Genomic DNA, 24,192 nt, shown 5'->3' with positions numbered 1-24,192 from the left:
TACTCATTTACTGTACCCACACATATTATATACTGGTTTTCTTGCCATTAAATGGACTTTCTAAAGATACCATCATTTTTATCATATCATAATTTACTATAAAAAAAATAGAAAATATGATGAAAAAATTGAAAAGAAACATTTTTTTTTTCTAAATTTGACCCCCAAAATCTGTCACACCTCTACAACTACCAAAACACTCATACTAAATAGTTTCTACATTTTGTCCTGAGTTTAGAAATACCCAATGTTTTCATGTTCTTTGCTTTTTTTTAAAGTTATAGGGCAATAGGTACAAATAGCACTTTGCTATTTCCAAACCATTTGTTTTTTTCAAAATTAGCAAAAGTTACATTGTAACACTGATATCTGTCAGGATTTCTTGAATAACCCTTTACATGTATATATTTTTTAAAAGAAAAAAGCCAAAGGTTTTAAACTTGGGGTATATTGACACTTCTCATGCAACCATTTTACCACCAATCTATGCCAAAGTATTTTACACAAATAGCAATTTAAGAATACATGTATTGAGAACTTTAAAGGGTAACTGCCAAATAACACCGCAATATGTGTTCAACAACATCTCCTGAGTAGAGTGATAGCACCCATGTATAGGTGTGTCGGGTTCTCTGGGGGCTAAAAGGCCTTATTTTTAGGATGTTCCTTCCAGTTTTCCAGGTCATCATACACCAATGTCCTATTTGGGAAATTTTTGAAGCTGATAAATGTAATTTAACCCCATCAAACCATATATTTTTTAAAAGTAGACACCCTAGGCTATTTGATAAGCTGGTATTTTAACACTTTCCATGCACTAATTCAACCACCAGTCTTTGTCAAACTTTTTTGTAGTAATTTTTTTGTGTTATTTTTCACACACATTGTACTTTAGGCATATATTCTCAGTTCCTGTTATGTGTTACTGCCAAAAAACACCCCAATATGTGTTCAGCAACATCTTTTGAGTACAGTGATACAACCTATGCATAGGTTTGATGGCTTGTTTGGGAGGTGCAATACCTAACTTTTGACATTTGTTTGAGATTTTTTTCCACATTTAACACATCTTCTTTTGCCTATCTTCTTTTTGGGGGCCTTTTTACATACCCCAATTTATTTGCTTGCCATTAATATGCATATGTTTGAAAAGTTGAAACCCCAATGTATTGTATAAGAAGTGTTTTGATGCCTTTGATGCAACTATTTTAGCCAAAGAAAAATGGATAAAATGTATGGTGGTAATTTTTCATTTTTCATTTTTACACACACATTTTTTTTTAACTATGCTTTAGGAGAGATTATTGCAAGAAAACACTCCAGGTTGTTTACTGCAAGACTTCCTGAGTACACCCATGCCCCCCCATGCATAGGTTTGCCAGGATTTTGGGAAGGTTCAGTTACAATTGTATGACTTGTAATTTGAGTTGAAAGTGAGAGTATTTCTTCTGATCATCTTTAGTTTGGGGCCTATCCCATACCCCAGTTTTATTTATTGCCATGAAAGTGTATATATTTGAAAAGTTGACACGCCAAGGTATTGTATATAGAATGCTTTGATGCCTTTGATGCAATTGTTTTAGCCAAAACAATTGGAGAAATTGTATGGTGGTAATTTTTCAATTTTCATTTTTTACACACCCATTGCTTTTTGACTGTGATTTAGGAGAGCCTTTTGTAAGTTGTTGCAAAAAAACTCTCCAGGTTGTTTTCTGCAAGACCTCTTGAGTACACCCATGTCCCCAATACACCCATGTCCCCAATGCATAGGTTTGTGAATATTTTGGGAAGGTACAGTTACAATTGAATGACTTGTAATTTGAGTTGAAAGTGAGAGTATTTCTTCTGATAGGCCTATCTTTAGTTTGGAGCCTATCGCATACTCCAGTTTTATTTATTGCCATGAAAGTGAATATATTTAAAATGTTGTCACCCCAAGGTATTGTATATGGAGTGCTTTGATTCAACCGTTTTAGCCCCAAAAATTTGAGTAGGTGTATGTTGGTAATTTTTCAATTTTCATTTGTACACACACATTGCTTTTTGACTATGATTTAGGAGAGCGTGTTGTTATTGCAAGAAAACACTCCAGGTTGCTTTCTGCAAGACCCCCTGAGTACACCCATGCCCCTCATGAATAGGATTGACAGGGGTTTGGAAAATACAACACCAATTTTAGAACAGTGAAATGTAAAAATCTGGCACAGTAAATGTAAAAAAAACAACAAAAAACAACAACTCAGTAACAGTAAACATAACCAAATAAAATCCCCCCAAAAACACAATGGCAAATGAAGCAGTCCCTAATGCAGAGTCAAGGCTGTCCAGGGTAATCAGGAAAGTGTTTTCTGAGGATTCTGCTTCACTTCAGTAAGGGGGATTTTGAAAATAAAATAGGTAGCCCTAACTCTGCTCTTTCCCATCACCACCCTGGGGAGCAGTTGCATCTTGGTACAAAATCCCCAAAATTTTCTGGAGCTGAAACTGTAAAAAAGTCAGTTTCATTCCAGGGTTTGCTTTTATGAACAACAAAAAAGTGTTGTGGGTTGCAATATGCATTGAGTAAAATGCAACCTTTTTGTACCAGGCCCTTGTCTTCCACATAATTAGATAGGACTGCAGCAGCTGATCTGCCAGATGAACCTCACCCATATGCCGGTTTAAAGCCTTGATGCACACTGGCTTCCTTGTGCTTTCAGCTCTGCCACATACAGAGACCTCCACAGTCCTCTCATTGTGGATGGTGGTAAAAATATACACATCCTTCTTGTCTCTGTAACTGCCAACAGCTCCTCTTGGCGCAGAGCTGAGGACTCCCCCCTTCATAGCTGGGTGTGTGCAAGTTGTCCTGGGAAACCTGTGCGGTTCTTTCTAATTTTACTGCAAGCTACTGTACAATACAGTAGCTTGAAAAAAAGGACACTTGTATAAAAAATGTTCTAGATACAAGGCAACCTGGAGGATCAAGGTGGATATCTTTTACCTAGTACACCTGGAAGCCCTGAGTATATCCAGTTTCACTTTCACAGACCTGGCAGCAAAGTGGGCAGCAAAGTGGGTAATCAGGGGGCATATTTTATACATTCTGCCAAACTGGGGCACAGGCTGTTGTTGCTAAAGTGTATGAATGTACAGGGAGTGCAGAATTATTAGGCAAGTTGTATTTTTGAGGATTAATTTTATTATTGAACAACAACCATATTCTCAATGAACCCAAAAAACTCATTAATATCAAAGCTGAATATATTTGGAAGTAGTTTTTAGTTTGTTTTTAGTTTTAGCTATTTTAGGGGGATATCTGTGTGTGCAGGTGACTATTACTGTGCATAATTATTAGGCAACTTAACAAAAAACAAATATATACCCATTTCAATTATTTATTTTTACCAGTGAAACCAATATAACATCTCAACATTCACAAATATACATTTCTGACATTCAAAAACAAAACAAAAACAAATCAGTGACGAAGATAGCCACCTTTCTTTGCAAGGACACTCAAAAGCCTGCCATCCATGGATTCTGTCAGTGTTTTGATCTGTTCACCATCAACATTGCGTGCAGCAGCAACCACAGCCTCCCAGACACTGTTCAGAGAGGTGTACTGTTTTCCCTCCTTGTAAATCTCACATTTGATGATGGACCACAGGTTCTCAATGGGGTTCAGATCAGGTGAACAAGGAGGCCATGTCATTAGATTTTCTTCTTTTATACCCTATCTTGCCAGCCACGCTGTGGAGTACTTGGACGCGTGTGATGGAGCATTGTCCTGCATGAAAATCATGTTTTTCTTGAAGGATGCAGACTTCTTTCAGTACCACTGCTTGAAGAAGGTGTCTTCCAGAAACTGGCAGTAGGACTGGGAGTTGAGCTTGACTCCATCCTCAACCTGAAAAGGCCCCACAAGCTCATCTTTGATGATACCAGCCCAAACCAGTACTCCACCTCCACCTTGCTGGCGTCTGAGTCGGACTGGAGCTCTCTGCCCTTTACCAATCCAGCCACGGGCCCATCCATCTGGCCCATCAAGACTCACTCTCATTTCATCAGTCCATAAAACCTTAGAAAAATCAGTCTTGAGATATTTCTTGGCCCAGTCTTGACGTTTCAGCTTGTGTGTCTTGTTCAGTGGTGGTCGTCTTTCAGCCTTTCTTACCTTGGCCATGTCTCTGAGTATTGCACACCTTGTGCTTTTGGGCACTCCAGTGATGTTGCAGCTCTGAAATATGGCCAAACTGGTGGCAAGTGGCATCTTGGCAGCTGCATGCTTGACTTTTCTCAGTTCATGGGCAGTTATTTTGTGCCTTGGTTTTTCCACACGCTTCTTGCAACCCTGTTGACTATTTTGAATGAAACGCTTGATTGTTCGATGATCACGCTTCAGAAGCTTTGCAATTTTAAGAGTGCTGCATACCTCTGCAAGATATCTCACTATTTTTGACTTTTCTGAGCCTGTCAAGTCCTTCTTTTGACCCATTTTGCCAAAGGAAAGGAAGTTGCCTAATAATTTTGCACACCTGATATAGGGTGTTGATGTCATTAGACCACACCCCTTCTCATTACAGAGATGCACATCACCTAATATGCTTAATTGGTAGCAGGCTTTCGAGCCTATACAGCTTGGAGTAAGACAACATGCATAAAGAGGATGATGTGGTCAAAATACTCATTTGCCTAATAATTCTGCACTCCCTGTAGAATCATTTCATATCTCTTCCTCGACATACACTGGGAGATAATTTGGGTAGAGCAGATGAGGCTACTGCTCCAGTAGGAGCGGATGGAAGGTTTCTTTATAATTCCCATCAGCGTAGTCAATGTCCAGAATTGTTTAAATTCTGGCACATCAATGGGGGCCCATTGCTGCTTTGCCAAAAAATAGTCAGGCTTTGCAGCACGGAACTGAAGGGCATATAAATGAGTTTGAGCGACAATGTTCCCCAATACATCATCACCCAGAAACAACTCCATAAACTGTTGAGGGCTAAATCCTGCGACATTCACATTGATGCCAGGATTTGCAGTGAAGGGTGGGATATCTGGTTTCTGGCGGTGAGGTACTACCCACTCCTCAGCAGCAATGCCAGCTGGAGCAACATGTGTACTTCTGGCAGGGGGGCTAGCAGCCACAGATACATCACTATCAGTTGACACTTTATCTAGTGATGTATCTGAGCACCTGGCAGGGTCACTATTATGGTCTGAGTGAGACATAGAGGTGTCTGGCTCTGACACAAGGATGGCATACGCCTCCTCAGCACTATATGTTCTCTGTGACGTGATTTATTTTTATCTGATTTATTTTTATCTGTCACAAAAAAATTACTAAAAAAAATTAACACATAATTTAAATTTAAATTAACTAAACTTAGCTAAATAGCTCTGAAAAGAGCCTTTAAGACTCACAAAAAAAATAAATACTAAAAATAGGAACCCCTAAAAAAATGCACAGAGAGCAAACAAGTGCTTCTGTGCAAGAGTCAGTGATTTATAGTGATCACTGGCAAGCTAGGGGTTAATGGCTCTGAAAAGAACCTTTGGGTCTCACAATTATTGTTTTAACTATATCTCTCTCTCTAAAACACATCTCTCTCTCTCTCTCTCTCTCTCTCTCTCTCTCTCTCTCACTTAAACACAAGTGAGGAGAGGGAGGAAGATCCACACTGGTCAGAGTCAATATTTACTAATATTGACATGATCAGACAAATTAGATTTTTTTTTGTTATAAATTTAATTATATGGGCAAGCTCAGATTGGATGAACCTAGTCTGCAATTATGATGAGGCAGGCTAGGGACATCCCAGAAGCCCCATGATGCCCTGGGCAGCGCCATCTTTGAAGCTACATGGGGGAGGGGAGCTATATGGGGCTTTATTTTATAATAGAACATATTTTTTTATTATTATTATTATTAAAAAGTATAACTTTCTGAGTGCCTCTACCCACCCAGGCACTCAGCACACAGTCAAAGCATCAGAAGCCTGCCCGATGGCTTCCGATGCTCTGCTAGACTGCCAGGCTCCACGTGGAGCAAAACCGGTAGTGATCGCTCCCTGTGAGCAATCAAAATGGGGCCCAGCAGTCAGGAACGGTATTGCAGGATGCCTCTACATCGAGGCATTGCTGCAATACTGTTTGAGCGTCTGGAAGTGATCTTGATCACTTCCAGCGCTCAGATTACCCGAGGACATGATAGGCACGTTCTTGGTCCTTAACAATTGCTTTTTGTAAAATGTGCCTGGCAAGTCCTCGGTCGTTAAGGGGTTAAAATGGAGTGAAAGCTAAAATGCTAATAATTCTCCTTATTTTTCTCTGAATTAACTTTACAAATAAGTTTACAAAACTTTATTAGTTCATATGTACAAATGAACATACTAAACAAATAATACAATACAATGTCCATAAATGACATCTTGATTTCAGATTTCCCTTTTATTTAGTTAATTAAATGATCCTTTAGGAAAAATATAATGTTATAATTTGTGAGATAGATACAAATCATAAATAAGGGTAGAAACAAAGTATGCAAACATCAACACAGTGCCCACATTTTCATGATAATCTGTTGGACTTGTCAAACTAGGGCCTAGATTTGGAGTTTGGCGGTAGCCGTGAAAACCAGCGTTAGAGGCTCCTAACGCTGGTTTTAGGCTACCGCTGGTATTTGGAGTCATTCAAAAAAGGGTCTAACGCTCACTTTTCAGCCGTGACTTTTCCATACCGCAGATCCCCTTACGTCAATTGCGTATCCTATCTTTTCAATGGGATCTTTCTAACTCCGGTATTTAGAGTCGTGTCTGAAGTGACGTTAGAATTCTAACGACAAAACTCCAGCCGCAAAAAAAGTCAGTAGTTAAGAGCTTTCTGGGCTAACGCCGGTTCATAAAGCTCTTAACTACTGTGCTCTAAAGTACACTAACACCCATAAACTACCTATGTACCCCTAAACCGAGCCCCCTCCACATCGCCGCCACTCGATTAAATTTTTTAACCCCTAATCTGCCGACCGCCACCTACGTTATACTTATGTACCCCTAATCTGCTGCCCCTTACACCGCCGACCCCTATATTATATTTATTAACCCCTAACCTGCCCCCCACAACGTCGCAGCCAGCTACCTACAATAATTAACCCCTAATCTGCCGACCGCAAAGAGCCGCCACCTACGTTATCCTTATGTACCCCTAATCTGCTGCCCCTAACACCGCCGACCCCTATATTATATTTATTAACCCCTAATCTGCCCCCCTCAACGTCGCCTCCACCTGCCTACACTTATTAACCCCTAATCTGCCGACCAGACCGCATCGCTATTATAATAAAGTTATTAACCCCTAATCCGCCTCACTAACCCTATAATAAATAGTATTAACCCCTAATCTGCCCTCCCTAACATCGCTGACACCTAACTTCAATTATTAACCCCTAATCTGCCGACTGGAGCTCACCGCTATTCTAATAAATGTATTAACCCCTAAAGCTAAGTCTAACCCTAACACTAACACCCCCTAAATTAAATATAATTTTAATCTAACAAAATTAATTAACTCTTATTAAATAAATTATTCCTATTTAAAGCTAAATACTTACCTGTAAAATGAATCCTAATATAGCTACAATATAAATTATATTTATATTATAGCTATTTTAGGATTAATATTTATTTTACAGGTAACTTTGTATTTATTTTAACCAGGTACAATAGCTATTAAATAGTTAAGAACTATTTAATAGCTAAAATAGTTAAAATAATTACAAATTTACCTGTAGAATAAATCCTAACCTAAGTTACAATTAAACCTAACACTACACTATCAATAAATAAATTAAATAAAATACCTTTAATTATCTACAATTAAACCTAACACTACACTATCAATAAATAAATTAAATACAATTCCTACAAATAAATACAATGAAATAAACTAACTAAAGTACAAAAAATAAAAAAGAACTAAGTTACAAAAAATAAAAAAATAATTGAAGTTAGGTGTCGGCGATGTTAGGGAGGGCAGATTAGGGGTTAATACTATTTATTATAGGGTTAGTGAGGCGGATTAGGGGTTAATAACTTTATAATAATAGCGGTGCGGTCCGCTCGGCAGATTAGGGGTTAATAAGTGTAGGCAGGTGGAGGCGACATTGTGGGGGGCAGATTAGGGGTTAATAAATATAATATAGGGGTCGGCGGTGTTAGGGGCAGCATCTTAGGGGTACATAGGGATAATGTAAGTAGCAGCGGTTTACGGAGCGGCAGATAAGGGGTTAAAAAAAATATGCAGGTGTCAGCGATAGCGGGGGTGGCAGAATAGGGGTTAATAAGTGTAAGGTTAGGGGTGTTTAGACTCGGGGTACATGTTAGAGTGTTAGGTGCAGACGTAGGAAGTGTTTCCCAATAGCAAACAATGGGGCTGCGTTAGGAGCTGAACGCGGCTTTTTTGCAGGTGTTAGGTTTTTTTTCAGCTCAAACAGCCCCATTGTTTCCTATGGGGGAATCGTGCACGAGCACGTTTTTGAGGCTGGCCACGTCCGTAAGCAACTCTGGTATCGAGAGTTGAAGTTGCGTTAAATATGCTCTACGCTCCTTTTTTGGAGCCTAACACAGCCATTCTGTGGACTCTCAATACCAGAGTTATTTTAAAGTTGCGGCCAGAAAAAAGCCAGCGTTAGATACGCGGGTCGTTACCGACAAAACTCTAAATCTAGCCGTAGGTTTGGGGCAAACTAGGGCCTAGATTTGGAGTTTGGCGGTAAAAGGGCTGTTAACGCTCCGCAGGCTTTTTTCTGGCCGCACCATAAAATTAACTCTGGTATCGAGAGTTCAAACAAATGCTGCGTTAGGCTCCAAAAAAGCAGCGTAGAGCATTTTTACCGCAAATGCAACTCTCGATACCAGAGTTGCTTACGGACGCGGCCAGCCTCAAAAACGTGCTCGTGCACGATTCCCCCATAGGAAACAATGGGACTGTTTGAGCTGAAAAAAAACCTAACACCTGCAAAAAAGCAGCGTTCAGCTCCTAACGCAGCCCCATTGTTTCCTATGGGGAAACACTTCCTACGTCTGCACCTAACACTCTAACATGTACCCCGAGTCTAAACACCCCTAACCTTACACTTATTAACCCCTAATCTGCCGCCCCCGCTATCGCTGACCCCTGCATATTTTTTTAACCCCTAATCTGCCGCTCCGTAAACCGCCGCAACCTACGTTATCCCTATGTACCCCTAATCTGCTGCCCTAACATCGCCGACCCCTATATTATATTTATTAACCCCTAATCTGCCCCCCTCAACGTCGCCGACACCTGCCTACACTTATTAACCCCTAATCTGCCGAGCGGACCTGAGCGCTACTATAATAAAGTTATTAACCCCTAATCCGCCTCACTAACCCTATCATAAATAGTATTAACCCCTAATCTGCCCTTCCTAACATCGCCGACACCTACCTTCAATTATTAACCCCTAATCTTCCGAGCGGAGCTCACCGCTATTCTAATAAATGTATTAACCCCTAACGCTAAGTCTAACCCTAACACTAACACCCCCATAACTTAAATATAATTTACATCTAACGAAATTAATTAACTCTTATTAAATAAATGATTCCTATTTAAAGCTAAATACTTACCTGTAAAATAAATCCTAATATAGCTACAATATAAATTATAATTATATTATAGCTATTTTAGGATTAATATTTATTTTACAGGCAACTTTGTAATTATTTTAACCAGGTACAATAGCTATTAAATAGTTAAGAACTATTTAATAGTTACCTAGTTAAAATAATAACAAATTTACCTGTAAAATAAATCCTAACCTAAGATATAATTAAACCTAACACTACCCTATCAATAAAATAATTAAATAAACTACCTACAATTACCTACAATTAACCTAACACTACACTATCAATAAATTAATTAAACACAATTGCTACAAATAAATACAATTAAATAAACTAGCTAAAGTACAAAAAATAAAAAAGAACTAAGTTACAAAAAATAAAAAAATATTTACAAACATAAGAAAAATATTACAACAATTTTAAACTAATTACACCTACTCTAAGCCCCCTAATAAAATAACAAAGCCCCCCAAAATAAAAAATTCCCTACCCTATTCTAAATTAAAAAAGTTACAAGCTCTTTTACCTTACCAGCCCTGAACAGGGCCCTTTGCGGGGCATGCCCCAAGAATTTCAGCTCTTTTGCCTGTAAAAGAATAAATACAATACCCCCCCCCCCAACATTACAACCCACCACCCACATACCCCTAATCTAACCCAAACCCCCCTTAAATAAACCTAACACTAAGCCCCTGAAGATCTTCCTACCTTGTCTTCACCATACCAGGTTCACCGATCCGTCCTGGCTCCACCATCTTCATCCAACCCAAGCGGGGGTTGGCGATCCATCATCCGGTGCTGAAGAGGTCCAGAAGAGGCTCCAAAGTCTTCCTCCTATCCGGCAAGAAGAGGACATCCGGACCGGCAAACATCTTCTCCAAGCGGCATCTTCGATCTTCTTCCATCCGGTGCGGAGCGGGTCCATCTTGAAGCAGGCGACGCGGATCCATCCTCTTCTTCCGTTGTCTCCCGACTAATGACGGTTCCTTTAAGGGACGTCATCCAAGATGGCGTCCCTCGAATTCCGATTGGCTGATAGGATTCTATCAGCCAATCGGAATTAAGGTAGGAATTTTCTGATTGGCTGATGGAATCAGCCAATCAGAATCAAGTTCAATCCGATTGGCTGATCCAATCAGCCAATCAGATTGAGCTCGCATTCTATTGGCTGTTCTGAATATTTGTAAATATTTTTTTATTTTTTGTAACTTAGTTCTTTTTTATTTTTTGTACTTTAGCTAGTTTATTTAATTGTATTTATTTGTAGCAATTGTGTTTAATTAATTTATTGATAGTGTAGTGTTAGGTTAATTGTAGGTAATTGTAGGTAGTTTATTTAATTATTTTATTGATAGGGTAGTGTTAGGTTTAATTATATCTTAGGTTAGGATTTATTTTACAGGTAAATTTGTTATTATTTTAACTAGGTAACTATTAAATAGTTCTTAACTATTTAATAGCTATTGTACCTAGTTAAAATAAATACCAAGTTGCCTGTAAAATAAATATTAATCCTAAAATATCTATAATATAATTATAATTTATATTGTAGCTATATTAGGATTTATTTTACAGGTAAGTATTTAGCTTTAAATAGGAATAATTTATTTAATAAGAGTTAATTTATTTCGTTAGATGTAAATTATATTTAAGTTAGGGGGGTGTTAGTGTTAGGGTTAGACTTAGCTTTAGGGGTTAATCAATTTATTAGAATAGCGGTGAGCTCCGGTCGTCAGATTAGGGGTTAATAATTGAAGTTAGGTGTCGGCGATGTTAGGGAGGGCAGATTAGGGGGTTAATACTATTTATTATAGGGTTAGTGAGGCGGGTTAGGGGTTAATAACTTTATTATAGTAGCGCTCAGGTCCGCTCGGCAGATTAGGGGTTAATAAGTGTAGGCAGGTGTCGGCGACGTTGAGGGGGGCAGATTAGGGGTTAATAAATATAATATAGGGGTCGGCGGTGTTAGGGGTAGCGGATTAGGGGTACATAGGGATAACGTAGGTGGCGGCGCTTTGCGGTCGGAAGATTAGGGGTTAATTATTTTAAGTAGCTGGCGGCGACGTTGTGGGGGGAAGGTTAGGGGTTAATAAATGTAATACAGGGGTCGGCGGGGTTAGGGGCAGCAGATTAGGGGTACATAAGTACAACGTAGGTGGCGGTCGGCAAATTAGGGGTTAAAAATTTTAATCGAGTGGCGGCGATGTGGGGGGGCCTCGGTTTAGGGGTACATAGGTAGTTTATGGGTGTTAGTGTACTTTAGGGTACAGTAGTTAAGAGCTTTATGAACCGGCGTTAGCCAGAAAGCTCTTAACTCCTGCTATTTTCAGGCGGCTGGAATTTTGTCGTTAGAGCTCTAACGCTCACTTCAGAAACGACTCTAAATACCGGCGTTAGAAAGATCCCATTGAAAAGATAGGATACGCAAATGGCGTAGGGGGATCTGCGGTATGGAAAAGTCGCGGCTGAAAAGTGAGCGTTAGACCCTTTAATCACTGACTCCAAATACCAGCGGGCGGCCAAAACCAGCGTTAGGAGCCTCTAACGCTGGTTTTGACGGCTACCGCCGAACTCCAAATCTAGGCCTAGGAGTATACAATGTCCACATTTACCAATTAGGGCTAGATTATGAGTAGATTATGAGAGTCGCTTGAGCACAATTGATTTTAAAGTGTCAGGATAGCGCAATTTCAAAGCTCTAGGTAACTGTTACGCACGACAAAAAAGTTGCACAAAACACACCAAATTTACATTTAAAAGTACAGTTACACTCATAATAATACTGTCTACTAAAATTATTATTAAAAAGATTGTTTAAAAAAGTTATAAGGGTTCAAAGTTATCAGGTCTCGGGTGTTATAAAAGAAAGGCTGCAAAGGGCTTCAACATGCAGATACATACATACACATTTCTAAATATGTTTATGTATGAATATTTATATATGTTTATCTGTGTGTACATATGTATTTATATGTGTATACATGTATTTATAGACTTACTGACATATATACACATATAACCACATAAATTCATATGTATACACACATACATATATATATATAAGTGCATTGAAGTCCTTTTCAGTCAAGTAGCTAAAAACATGAAAAAATCATATTTATGCAATATTCATCTTTAATTAAGTGTTTATGTATTTACTGTAAATATTTCACATTCCAATGTTGTTCACATAGGGGAATATGTTCCAAGTATTTATAAATAGATATTTTTATATATATATATATATATATATATATATATATATATATATATATATATATATATATTGTACCAAAAAACATCAGATCAGATATAGAAATATGTATTTATGAATAAATAAAAAAAAAAATTCTATGTGAAGAACATTGGAATGTGAAATATTCATATTTCATATATATATATATATATATATTGTACCAAAAAAACATCAGATCAGATATAGAAATATGTATTTATGAATAAATAAAACATTTTTTTCTATGTGAAGAACATTGGAATGTGAAATATTCATAATTCATTTTGGATTAGTACACTTGAGAAAACGCAATCAGGTTTGCGCTTGAGTAAGGGTGTGTAGGGTTACTTCTTACATATCCATCAGGGTGTTGTTTTCCCCCCCTAATTTTCATGCTATATTGAAGTCTAGTGGGGAATATGTTAACACAGTTGTGATATTCATAGTTAGGCTTTTAGCATGAATTGTGTTAGTGATCATACGAAAAAACGTTTACTTTCTACTTGGAATACGTGCTCTACCCGACGCGTGCAAAAAGCTTACTTCTAGCAGAGTTAACCCACGAGTGGGAGCAATAAATAGCGCTCCACACGTAATCTAGCCCTTAACAAGCAAATGCTTGTGTAGACCAGCTTATTGCACAAGAGCGAGGCTTGTCAATCAGTCCATAATGATTTAATTTCAAAATCTGCCTCTTAACTTGATATAAACCTCCTCTTCACTTGATTCATACTTGGCATTCTCTTTCATAATCTGATTACGATAACTGTGTTTAGCAATAGGTAGCATGGGAGAGGATAGGATACTAGGTATCAGTACAGACATTGGAACTTACCAATCATAGCAAACAAATCAGAGTGATAAACTGATCCTTCATTTTCATGACCATTTTTCAGGCCAGGTCGATACAAAACTATTGATGCAGCTAGACCAAAGTATGCTCCAAAAGCATGAATGACCATTGATGCTCCAATATCAGAAGCCTATAAAAATAAGATATAAGGAAATGGACAACATATCATCAAGGTGACAAAATGATTATAGGAAACATTGAAGAACTATATCAATTACTGGGAAAAGTACAATCAAAGAGGTAGTTTGTTAGCAGAGACATTTTTTGGAATATTTCAGATATCAGCTTGTTTTATTGTGTTATCATTTTTTAACAACCCCCTCCCACCAACCGTAATCCCAAAATACTGCCTAGTGCAGTACGTTTATTAAAAAATAAAGATGCTTCCATCTTTATTTTTTTTGATAAACTACACAAGACAGTATTTTTGGAGTATTTGGGGCAGATTTATAAAATTAACCAGAGATCCGATCTCTGGTTAATTTTATAATCGCTAATTGCTACCGTGAGCTTTCGGTAGCAATAACCAACCACTTGTAATGGCTGGTTAATTATTGCACACAAATTTTCCGGTTTTCGGGAGCGCAATAATTTAGTGCTTCACTTGTAATCTAGCCCAGTGTGGGCTGATCACACAGCAGGATCACTGACAAGCTTGCATTTAGTGTATTGTAGGAAGTGTTACTGCCCATTACTAGAATATCTCACTATCCCTCTAACTAGGCAATGTTACAGTTCCTCCCCCAGCAGCAGCAGTGTTTACTGAAGCATTACTGTTCTCTTCCAAGGGGTAACTTAGTTCCACCTGCAAAAATAGTGCAGAAACTCTGTTCCCATGCGTTCCCGCTCGACTTGTCCCCTGAAATACATACTCCAGTCTACACTTGCTTTAATGGTGGATATGGCAAATAGATTGACATGAAGACAAGAAAAATGACTTTACATAGCAAACTAATTTACATGTAAATAATGATTTTATGCTTGTTTAAAGGGACTAAAAGACCTTCAGATTGTAGTATAAAATATTTGACTATTATTGGAAGAAAATATACAATATGTTTTTATTGTTTATTTCTCTACCTTTTTAAGTAATTTTACACTGAAAATCAATGGTTTTCTAATTCTGAGAATTGGAAGGGAACACTGTGAATTTCAAAGCCTAACCCTTCCACATATCTGTCATGGGCCAGACTGGAGAGACCGGGGAAGCTGGTAAAGGTCAGAAAAACCAGGAGCAATCACAGTGGGGTGCAGCCATTATGTTGGGGGGCTAGTGCCCCCTGCCCTCCATCCCCTGCACAATGTCAATGTTTAAGAAATTAATAATATTCTAACTGACCTATTAATTTTGGCTTCTAGAAAAGCATTTTTTTTTAATTATGCTGTTAAATGGGTATGCTGATGGTTGCTTATATTATTTGACTTGAGGAATAACAGTTAGTAACCAGCTAAGAGATAAAGGGATGTACATAATACTTCCATAGGTACTTTATTAGTAAAATGTGTGCATCTTACCCCCAACTTTGCAACAAGATGCTCATTACATGCAAAGATAGTTATTTCTAGAATTGCCAGAATCAACATCTGAACTGGACTGGTTTTCCCCAGAAGAGCTCCAAATGAAATTAGAACAGTTGCAGTGCTGAAATCAGCATTGATCATGCTGGAATGAGAAGAAAAAGAAAGTTTTAAAAGTACAGATTAGCACTGTGTTACTCACTGACATGGGAAAGAGAATAAGACTGCAATCCTTCTAATTGGACCTGATTTTCTAAAATTTGTCATCATTGTGAAATATAATTCTCAAGAACAGGGTTTCCTTTGAAATAAATGAAGTTCTCTGGAACGCAGGGGGAAGCAAAGGTGATAGGTTGCACCTGGGACTGATAACAACCTTTTTGTTAAGCACATACAAATCAAACAATGGTGTTTTCAGCATAATATACCTTGCATTTGTTTCTAGTTTTTTTGTAAACATTTTTTTCTTTGAGTTAAATAAGTACATTGCATATTTTGAAATAAGGTAGACAACACAAATTAAAAAGGACAGTCAATACCAAAATGGTTATTGCTGATGTTCGAAATAAACTGGAATGGAAAGCTTCTTGACAACTAAGTTTTTTAGTTCGCCAGAGACCTAAACAAACATATTTTTGTTTAGGTCTCTGGCGAAGTAAAAAAACTTTGTTGTCAAGAAGCTTTCCATTCCAGTTTATTTCGAGCATCAACCATATGTGTACCACCATATGTGTACCACCATATGTGTACCTCCAAACTCTTTTCAAGTGGATTCCTGTAATAGGGAGCTGATGGGACGTGTAGGCAGTGGCCAATCTGTGTTTTGTTTATCTAAGATGGAAGGGCAGAAAGATTAGAAACAGTACCTTGACTTCTACTGATACATCATAAGTGGTCATACGTCATAAGTGGTCTTGGTAAAATTTATTATCACACTTGAGTGCTTGTTCAGAAGAACTTTGATGGATACACTGTGTTTTTGGCTATATTCATATCTCATATGTTTGGGGAATGATAATGTGAGTGCTACACTACAGAAACTATAACTTATTAAAAATTTTAAAAATGCTTTATTAAAATTATAATATATATAAATCGGTGGTATCTTGGTGGGGGTGGGGGGTTGGTCTTTGCTGGGGCAGGGAGCTACACTACAGAAAAGGGGAAAAATAAAAAATATCAGTCATTTTTTTCTAAACTGGTACTGGCAGACAGCTGCCAGTACCCAAGATGGCGGCCATTAAGGCAGAGGGGGAGAGTTAGAGAGCTGTTTGGTGGGGGATCAGTCAGGTTGGGGCTAAAGGGGGGTCCTACAGAGCAGCATATGTAAATATGCCTTTTCTTAAAAAAAAAGCCCAAATATAGCTTTTATTTTAGTACTGGCAGAGTTTCTGCCAGTACTTAAGATGGCGGGGACAATTGTGGGTGGGGGAGGGAAGAGAGCTGTTTGGGAGGGATCAGGGGGTCTGATGTTTCAGGTGGGAGGCTAAGCTCTACACTAAAGCTAAAATTAACCCTGCAAGCTCCCTACAAGCTACCTAATTAACCCCTTCACTGCTAGCCATAATACGCGTGATGCGCATTTAGCGGCCTAAGTACCAAAAAGCAACGCCAAAGCCATATGTGTCTGCTATTTCTGAACAAAGGGGATAACAGAGAAAAATTTACAACCATTTATGCCATAATTGCACAAGCTGTTTGTAAATAATTTCAGTGAGAAACAAAAAGTTTGTGAAAAAGGGAACTTTTTTTTTTATTTGATCGCATTTGGCGGTGAAATGGTGGCATGCAATATACCAAAATGGGCCTAGATCAATACTTTGGGTTGTCTGCTACACTACACTAAAGCTAAAATTAACCCTACAAGCTCCCTACAAGCTCCCTAATTAACCCCTGCACTGCTGGGCATAATACACGTGTGGTGCACAGCGGCATTTAGCGGCCTTTATTTACCAAAAAGCAATGCCAAAGCCATATATGTCTGCTATTTCTGAACAATGGGGATCCCAGAGAAAAATTTACAACCATTTATGCCATAATTGCACAAGCTGTTTGTAAATAATTTCAGTGAGAAAACCGAAAGTTTGTGAAAAGTGAACGATTTTTTGTATTTGATCGCATTTGGCGGTGAAATGGCGGCATGAAATATACCAAAATTGGCCTAGATCAATACTTTGGGATGTCTTCTAAAAAAAAATATATACATGTCAAGGGATATTCAGGGATTCCTGAAAGATATCAGTGTCCCAATGTAACTAGCGCTAATCTTGAATAAAATGGTTTGGAAATAGCAAAGTGCTACTTGTATTTATGGCCCTATAACTTGCAAAAAAAGCAAAGAACATGTAGACATTGGGTATTTCTAAACTCAGGACAAAATTTAGAAACTATTTAGCATGGGTGTTTTTTGGTGGTTGTAGATGTGTTACAGATTTTGGGGGTCAAAGTTAGAAAAAGTGTTTTTTTTTCCATTTTTTTCTCATATTTTATAATTTTTTTTACAATAAATTATAAGATATGATGAAAATAATGGTATCTCTGGAAAGTCCATTTAATGGCGAGAAAAACGGTATATAATATGTGTGGGTACAGTAAATGAGCAAGAGGAAAATTACAGCTAAACACAAACACCGCAAAAATGTAAAAATAGCCTTGGTCCCAAACGGACAGAAAATGGAAAAGTGCTGTGGTCATTAAGGGGTTAATGAAGGAATTGTATGGTTACAACTTTTTCTACTATCTACTAAGGTTTTATTATTAATATACAAGATATTAGAACTGCTGCTATCCATCTAGTTATCATTCATTTCTATTGTAACGTTAGTCTGGCTAAGTGTTTAAGTTTGAATCTATATCAAATATAATAGACGCAATTTTGTTAGAATTATGTTCCTCTAGTTAAGAGTTCTATCCTATTATATTTAATCAAGATTGTATTGTAAGTTATAAATAAATAATAGGGAGGAGTGACAATTTCAACATGATTTTATTGCAACCAATGAGAATTTAGAGAAGGGTACTAAATGTCTAATACAGGTGTGCCCATTAGCTATGATTACTGCTGTGTGCCGAAACATGTCAGCTATTTGTTCTCATGTTTGATTTTTGTTCTTTGTTCTATTTTTATGCTGATACCCCCATGTTTTAATAAGTGTGACTACACTTGAATAAAGTTTGTGTTTTTACCGCTATTTTGCTCTTTTTGCTGAAAACTTTGGGCTTGTGTATATATATATATATATATAAAGTCCAAATGATAGAGACCGCACTCATGGGACTTAAGGTAAACACCTCAGTGATATTTATTCACCTGTAACGTTTCGGGGTCTCCCCCTTTGTCAAACATAAACACATAACGTGGTTATGTGTTTATGTTTGACAAAGGGGGAGACCCAGAAACGTTACAGGTGAATAAATATCACTGAGGTGTTTACCTTAAGTCCCATGAGTGCGGTCTCTATCATTTGGACTTTGTATTTATATATATGCACCGCACCTGGACAGAAAAAGATAAGGAACGGGCTTGGCAGACCCAAAAAGATTCACAGCAGGCAAGCTTCAGACAAAAAAATCATCAAAATGCATTTAATATGCACATAAGTGAACCAGACCCATAGCCATGTTTCAGCTCTAAAGTGAACTTTCTTCAAATTAAGTTTAGACAGACATAACAAAGTTTATTCAAAAGCACCCTTAAATACACATAATTACACACCTGTGTTGGTCAGCTGTAGCCATCATATTACACGCAGTGCGTGTCAGTAACAAAGACTCCTGTGTATGCATGGCCGAATGATGTCATCAGCAGTCACACCTTTGTCATAGCAACCAAACAACAAAACCAACTGACAGAGCTGTGCATGTGGATCGATGTATAAGCAACAGCTGACAATCTCCTAATGAAATATATACATAATAAACAGGAAACGTATGGTATACAGTTTGTGTTTTAAATTACATAGTCACATGTCAATGCACTATCCATATCAAATCATGGAATAAGCTAATATAGCAGTAGCGTATCTATAATGAAACGCCACTGAACTAGTAAACAGTGTACCCCTATATTATTAGGAACCAGATTTACATCTACTAATATCCATAGTTATAAGGGTATTGAGTAGGAGGCCGATTTATTAATGTCTGGCAGACATGATATATTGTAGCGTATCATGTCCGCCAGACATCACTGAATGTCGACAGCTTACGCTGTCGGCATTTAACATTGCACAAGCAGTTCTGGTGAACTGCTTGTGCAATGCCATCCCCTGCAGATTTGCGACCAATATGCTACTAGCAGGGGGTGTCAATCAACCTGATCGTATGTGATCGGGCGGATTGATGTCCACAGCCTCAGAGGAGGTGGACGAGTTAAGGAGCAGCGGTCTTAGGATCGCTGCTTCTTAACTTCCGTTTCCAGCTAACCTAAAGGCTTGCACAGAAACAGGGGTATTTTGCCCCTTTCATGTCATGAGTCGGCCCCTATGTGCTAATACCCCTATCAAGTTAGAACACTCTATACACACACGAGTATCAATGCTCCTAGGGGAATATTAAAAATACAAAGTATATCATGATATTTATAGCTTCAATTATCAAGGAATAGGTAGAAACTTATTGTATATTTTTTTAGAGGAGATGAATACCCGCAAATCAATCACCTATAACAATAGGCAAAGCCCACCATGGTGTGTACAGGATGAATATCCATCTTGCTTTCAATTTTAGCAGTGCTTGTGCCCTATCCCCCCTGCATTTCAGGGGTGGAAGGTGATCAATAAGCATAGTCCTCAATGAGGAAACTGAGTGTCCAGCTTGTTGAAAGTGTCTGGCCACAGGCTGGTCAGAGCTGCCCTTCTTGATGGCCTTTCGTATTGCAGATTTGTGATTTGCTAAATGTTCCCAGAACAAAGTGGTCATCCTGCCAATGTAGTACAGAGAACAAGGGCAAACAATTCTGTAAATCACATATTCTGATAAGCATGTTAGCCTATTCTTGATGTTAAACATCTTATTTGTGTGTGGATGGTGGAATTTGCTTCCCGTAATTAGGCTGTTGCATGTGACATATATAAATATGTGCTTTACATGATTGTTTGCACCTTGTTCTCTGTGCTACATTGGCAAGACGACCACTTCATTCTGGGCACGTTTAGCAAATCACAAATCTGCAATACAACAGGCCATCAAGAAGTGCTACTCAGATCAGCCTGTTGCCACACATCTCCAACAAGCTGGACACTCAGTATCATCATTGAGGGCTATGCTTATTGATAACTTTCCACCCCTGAAACACGGGGGGGGGTTAGGGCACAAGCACTGTTAAAATTGCAAGCAAGATGGTAATTCATCCTGGGCACAGTTCAACCTAGGGATACAGAGCACCATGGTGGACTTTGCCTGTTATAGGTGATTGGTTTGCGGGTATTCATCTTCTCTAAACAAACCATACAATACATTTCTACCTATTCCTTGATAATTGAAGATATAAATATCATTGTATACTTTGTATTTTTAATATTCTCCTAGGAGCATTGATACTCATGTGTATAGAGTGCTCTAACTTAATAGGGGTATTTAGTTTAACACATGGGGCCAATTTATCAATGTCTGTCCAACATGATACGCTGTAGCTTATCATGTCCGACATATATCGCTGAATGCCGACAGCGTTGGTTAATGAACTGCTTGTGCAATGCTTCCCCCTGCAGATTTGTGGCCTGCAGCCACTAGCAGGTGATGTCAATCAACCCGATCAAATAGGATTGGGCAGATTAATGTCTGCAGCCTCATAGGCAGCAGACCAGTTTAGGAGCAGTGGTCTTAAGACCGCTGCTTCATAACTGCTGTTTTGTGCAAGCCTGAAGGCTCACACAGAAATAGGAGCATCAGGGGCCATTTGGCCATTGATAAATCAATCCCATAATCTACACTCTTATAACTATGGATATTAGTAGAAGCAAATCTGTTTCCTAATAATATAGGGGTGCACTGTTTACTAGTTTATTGGCGTTTTGTTATAGATACGCTACTGCTATATTAGCTCTTTCCATGATTTGATATGGATAGTGCATGGACATGTGACTATGTAATTTAAAACACAAACTGTAGGGGTGCAGTGCCAGGAAGGCAATCAAGATGGACGCTTAAGCTCTAAGCTCTGTGGCTGAAGTAGCGGTTTGGGGATGAAATAACATACAAACTATTTGATCCAAGTCGACTTCAATAGACTCCTGCTAAAACAAGGTACCAGCAGAGGTAAATTCATTAGCTGGTCACTGTGTTAAGTAGAAGAAATTAGTAAGGTGCGTCTGACACCCGCACTGCGAAACCTGGAGGTATGTGAAGAACAGCTGTGAGCCTCATAAAAAAATGACTGACTATCCATGCAGCGGTTGGCTACCACAGACAACAGGCGCAAATTAGATCAGTTGGGGGACGTAGCTCAGAATGGCTTCCCAAATACTCCATAGACGGGAAGACTGGCTATCTATTTCAAGCTGCGCAACATTCAGCACTCGCTGTACAGGCCGCAAGAGTAAGAGCTGTGAGAATGAAAAGGTGTCATGTCTCTTTAAATCTCACTCCTCCCGTTATCAGGTAACCCTATTTAAAGCCAATAGCAACACTACCATGTTGCTTGATTATGGAAGTCTGGTGTTAGCTTTCATTTTCATCTCAAGCCTAACTTTTTTCTCTCTGAGAATTGATCTTATTCTCTTTATCGCTTATTGACTTTGTATGTCGTATGCTCTGTTATTGTATTGCTTTCTATAGAACTACTCTTCAGTATTTCTTTATTGGATCTACCACACCTGTATGTGCTCAGCTGCTCTCCACTACGTGACCTATGAAACATTGTTCATATCGAATCAGTTGATTCTCACACCTGAATCTTTCCGGATGCTTCCACTGCTCTGACCTGAACGCTGCTTCTACGGAGTACCTTCATCATCTGCTAATACATTTCCAATTGCTTCAAATCCATCAACACATCATAAACATCATAGTGTTTATATCACTGCAACCGCAAGTATCCTTACTTTTGCTTATAACCTTTGGACATTACTTACCATATTAACCAGCTCTGAGTGAATATATCAGCTGCTGTAAGTCAATTGTTTCCTTTACACCTAATCATTCACATAGTGATTTATACATATCTAAGCTCCTGCAAAATCAGTGTGTTTGTATCAACTTGCTTTTTGAACTTAACCATAAGCTCATTGCAGTTTATTCTATTAATACTAAGGGGCCTATCTATCAAGCTCCGAATGGAGCTTGAAGGCCCATGTTTCTGGCAAGTCTTCAGACTCGCCATAAACACAAGTTATGGAGCAGCGGTCTAAAGGCCGCTGCTCCATAACCCTGTCCACCTGCTCTGATGAGGCGGAAAGGAATCGCCGGAAATCAACCCGATCGAGTACCATCGGGTTTAATGACACCCTCCTGCTGGCGGCGGTGTTGCACCAGCAGCTCACAAGAGCTGCTGGTGCAATGCTGAATACGGAGAGCGTATTGCTCTTCGCATTTAGCGATGTCTGTCGGACCTGATCCGCAGTGTCGGATCAGGTCCGACAGACATATGATAAATAGGCCCCTAAATGTACTAATCTTGAATCAAACTGAAGTCAAACTGTTACAATTGGTAGCACACGTTCTCTGCCTTCAGACTTGTTACATTTATATTGGATATATTCAACTGATATGTTTCATTATACTTCAACATACTACAATTTAGTATTTTGCTATATAAGTACAACCCAAATTTATTTACATTTTATCTGGGATTGCTTAGCTAGCTACAAAACCATAAGTTTAAAATTATTTATTTAATTATTGTGAAGGTGAGAGCCTTAAAAAAGGTGAACAATGTAAGATTGTTGAAGATAACTGCTATGTTGTATACATTGGCATTTGGTGGATGTGAGTGCATAACTCTTATATAATGTCAGGTAGAGGCAAACATCTTTACTACAAGGGCTATGATATAACTGTCAGCTTAGTAATGGCCACATGGAACGCATCAGTGTGAAAAGGGAAAGATTAACTAATAAGAGGTTTCAAAACCAGTAACTCGGTAATTAAGCCATTTGTACCACATACAACTTATGTGATTGTGGTTATGAACATTCCATAGGAAAGAAATACTGACATAATAATATTCTTTCAGTGACAATCATGTGAGGAAGTTTTCCTGAACACACTGAAAAATACGTCACACAGATTAGCTACAGCTCTAGCGGTATAACAGATATATATACTTGTACTAAAATAACTCTTGCATACAAGAGACTTCCTATTTTAACTAGAATTGTTTAAACATAGAGACCCAAGCAAACAACTTATTCCATCTGACAAAAGTTGTAATACCAGAGCTCAGATACCAACATAATGTCTGCAAGAAAAATGTCCAAACCAGAGAAATCTCAGAAATCTTCTTCAGTAAACCTGTTTTTTAAAGCTACAAAAGCAGATAAAAAGCAGAATATTGCAGTACTGGATTTAGAATAAGATGAGGATTCTGAACCAAACTCTCAAGTTGCAAGAGAGGACTGCACTCAAGTCACTAAACCAGATTTAAAATCACTTGTCTTCAAACAAGACATAACCTCAAACTTTGAAAAACTATGGAATAAAATGGACACCCTGCACACCACCATTAAAAATAACTTAACTGATATAAAAAATTATATAGCTGAATTAGGATCTTGAGTTGAGACCCTTGAAGAGAATAAAGAGACATTAGTCGAAGATATTACTCTGATAGGCCCAAACAAACACTAATCAACATCAACAAATATCTGAGGCCCAAGAGACGTGGGAAGATCTCGAAAATAGAACAAGGAGGTGCAACATCCAACTTAAGGGAATACCTGAAACAATATCTAATAAAGACTTATTGCCTTACCTTCAACACCTCTTTAGTGCCATAACCGGAGAATCAGTGGAAATAG

General features: G+C 38.3%; 1 protein-coding gene across 1 annotated transcript in view; it reads right to left on the bottom strand.

Annotated features, from left to right (window-relative positions):
- RHAG (Rh associated glycoprotein) overlaps positions 1–24,192 on the bottom strand; it is a 168,825-nt gene that overhangs the window by 96,247 nt on the left and 48,386 nt on the right. The window contains exons 3-4 of the mRNA XM_053709562.1: positions 15,233–15,380; positions 13,700–13,847 (exon numbers count right to left, since the gene is read on the bottom strand). Coding sequence (XP_053565537.1) covers positions 13,700–13,847; positions 15,233–15,380 — 296 coding nt within the window. The remainder of the gene's footprint in view (positions 1–13,699; positions 13,848–15,232; positions 15,381–24,192) is intronic.

Source organism: Bombina bombina, chromosome 4 (genome assembly GCF_027579735.1).
Source record: "Bombina bombina isolate aBomBom1 chromosome 4, aBomBom1.pri, whole genome shotgun sequence".
Lineage (NCBI taxonomy): Eukaryota > Metazoa > Chordata > Amphibia > Anura > Bombinatoridae > Bombina > Bombina bombina.
This window is presented reverse-complemented; position numbering and strand designations above follow the sequence as displayed.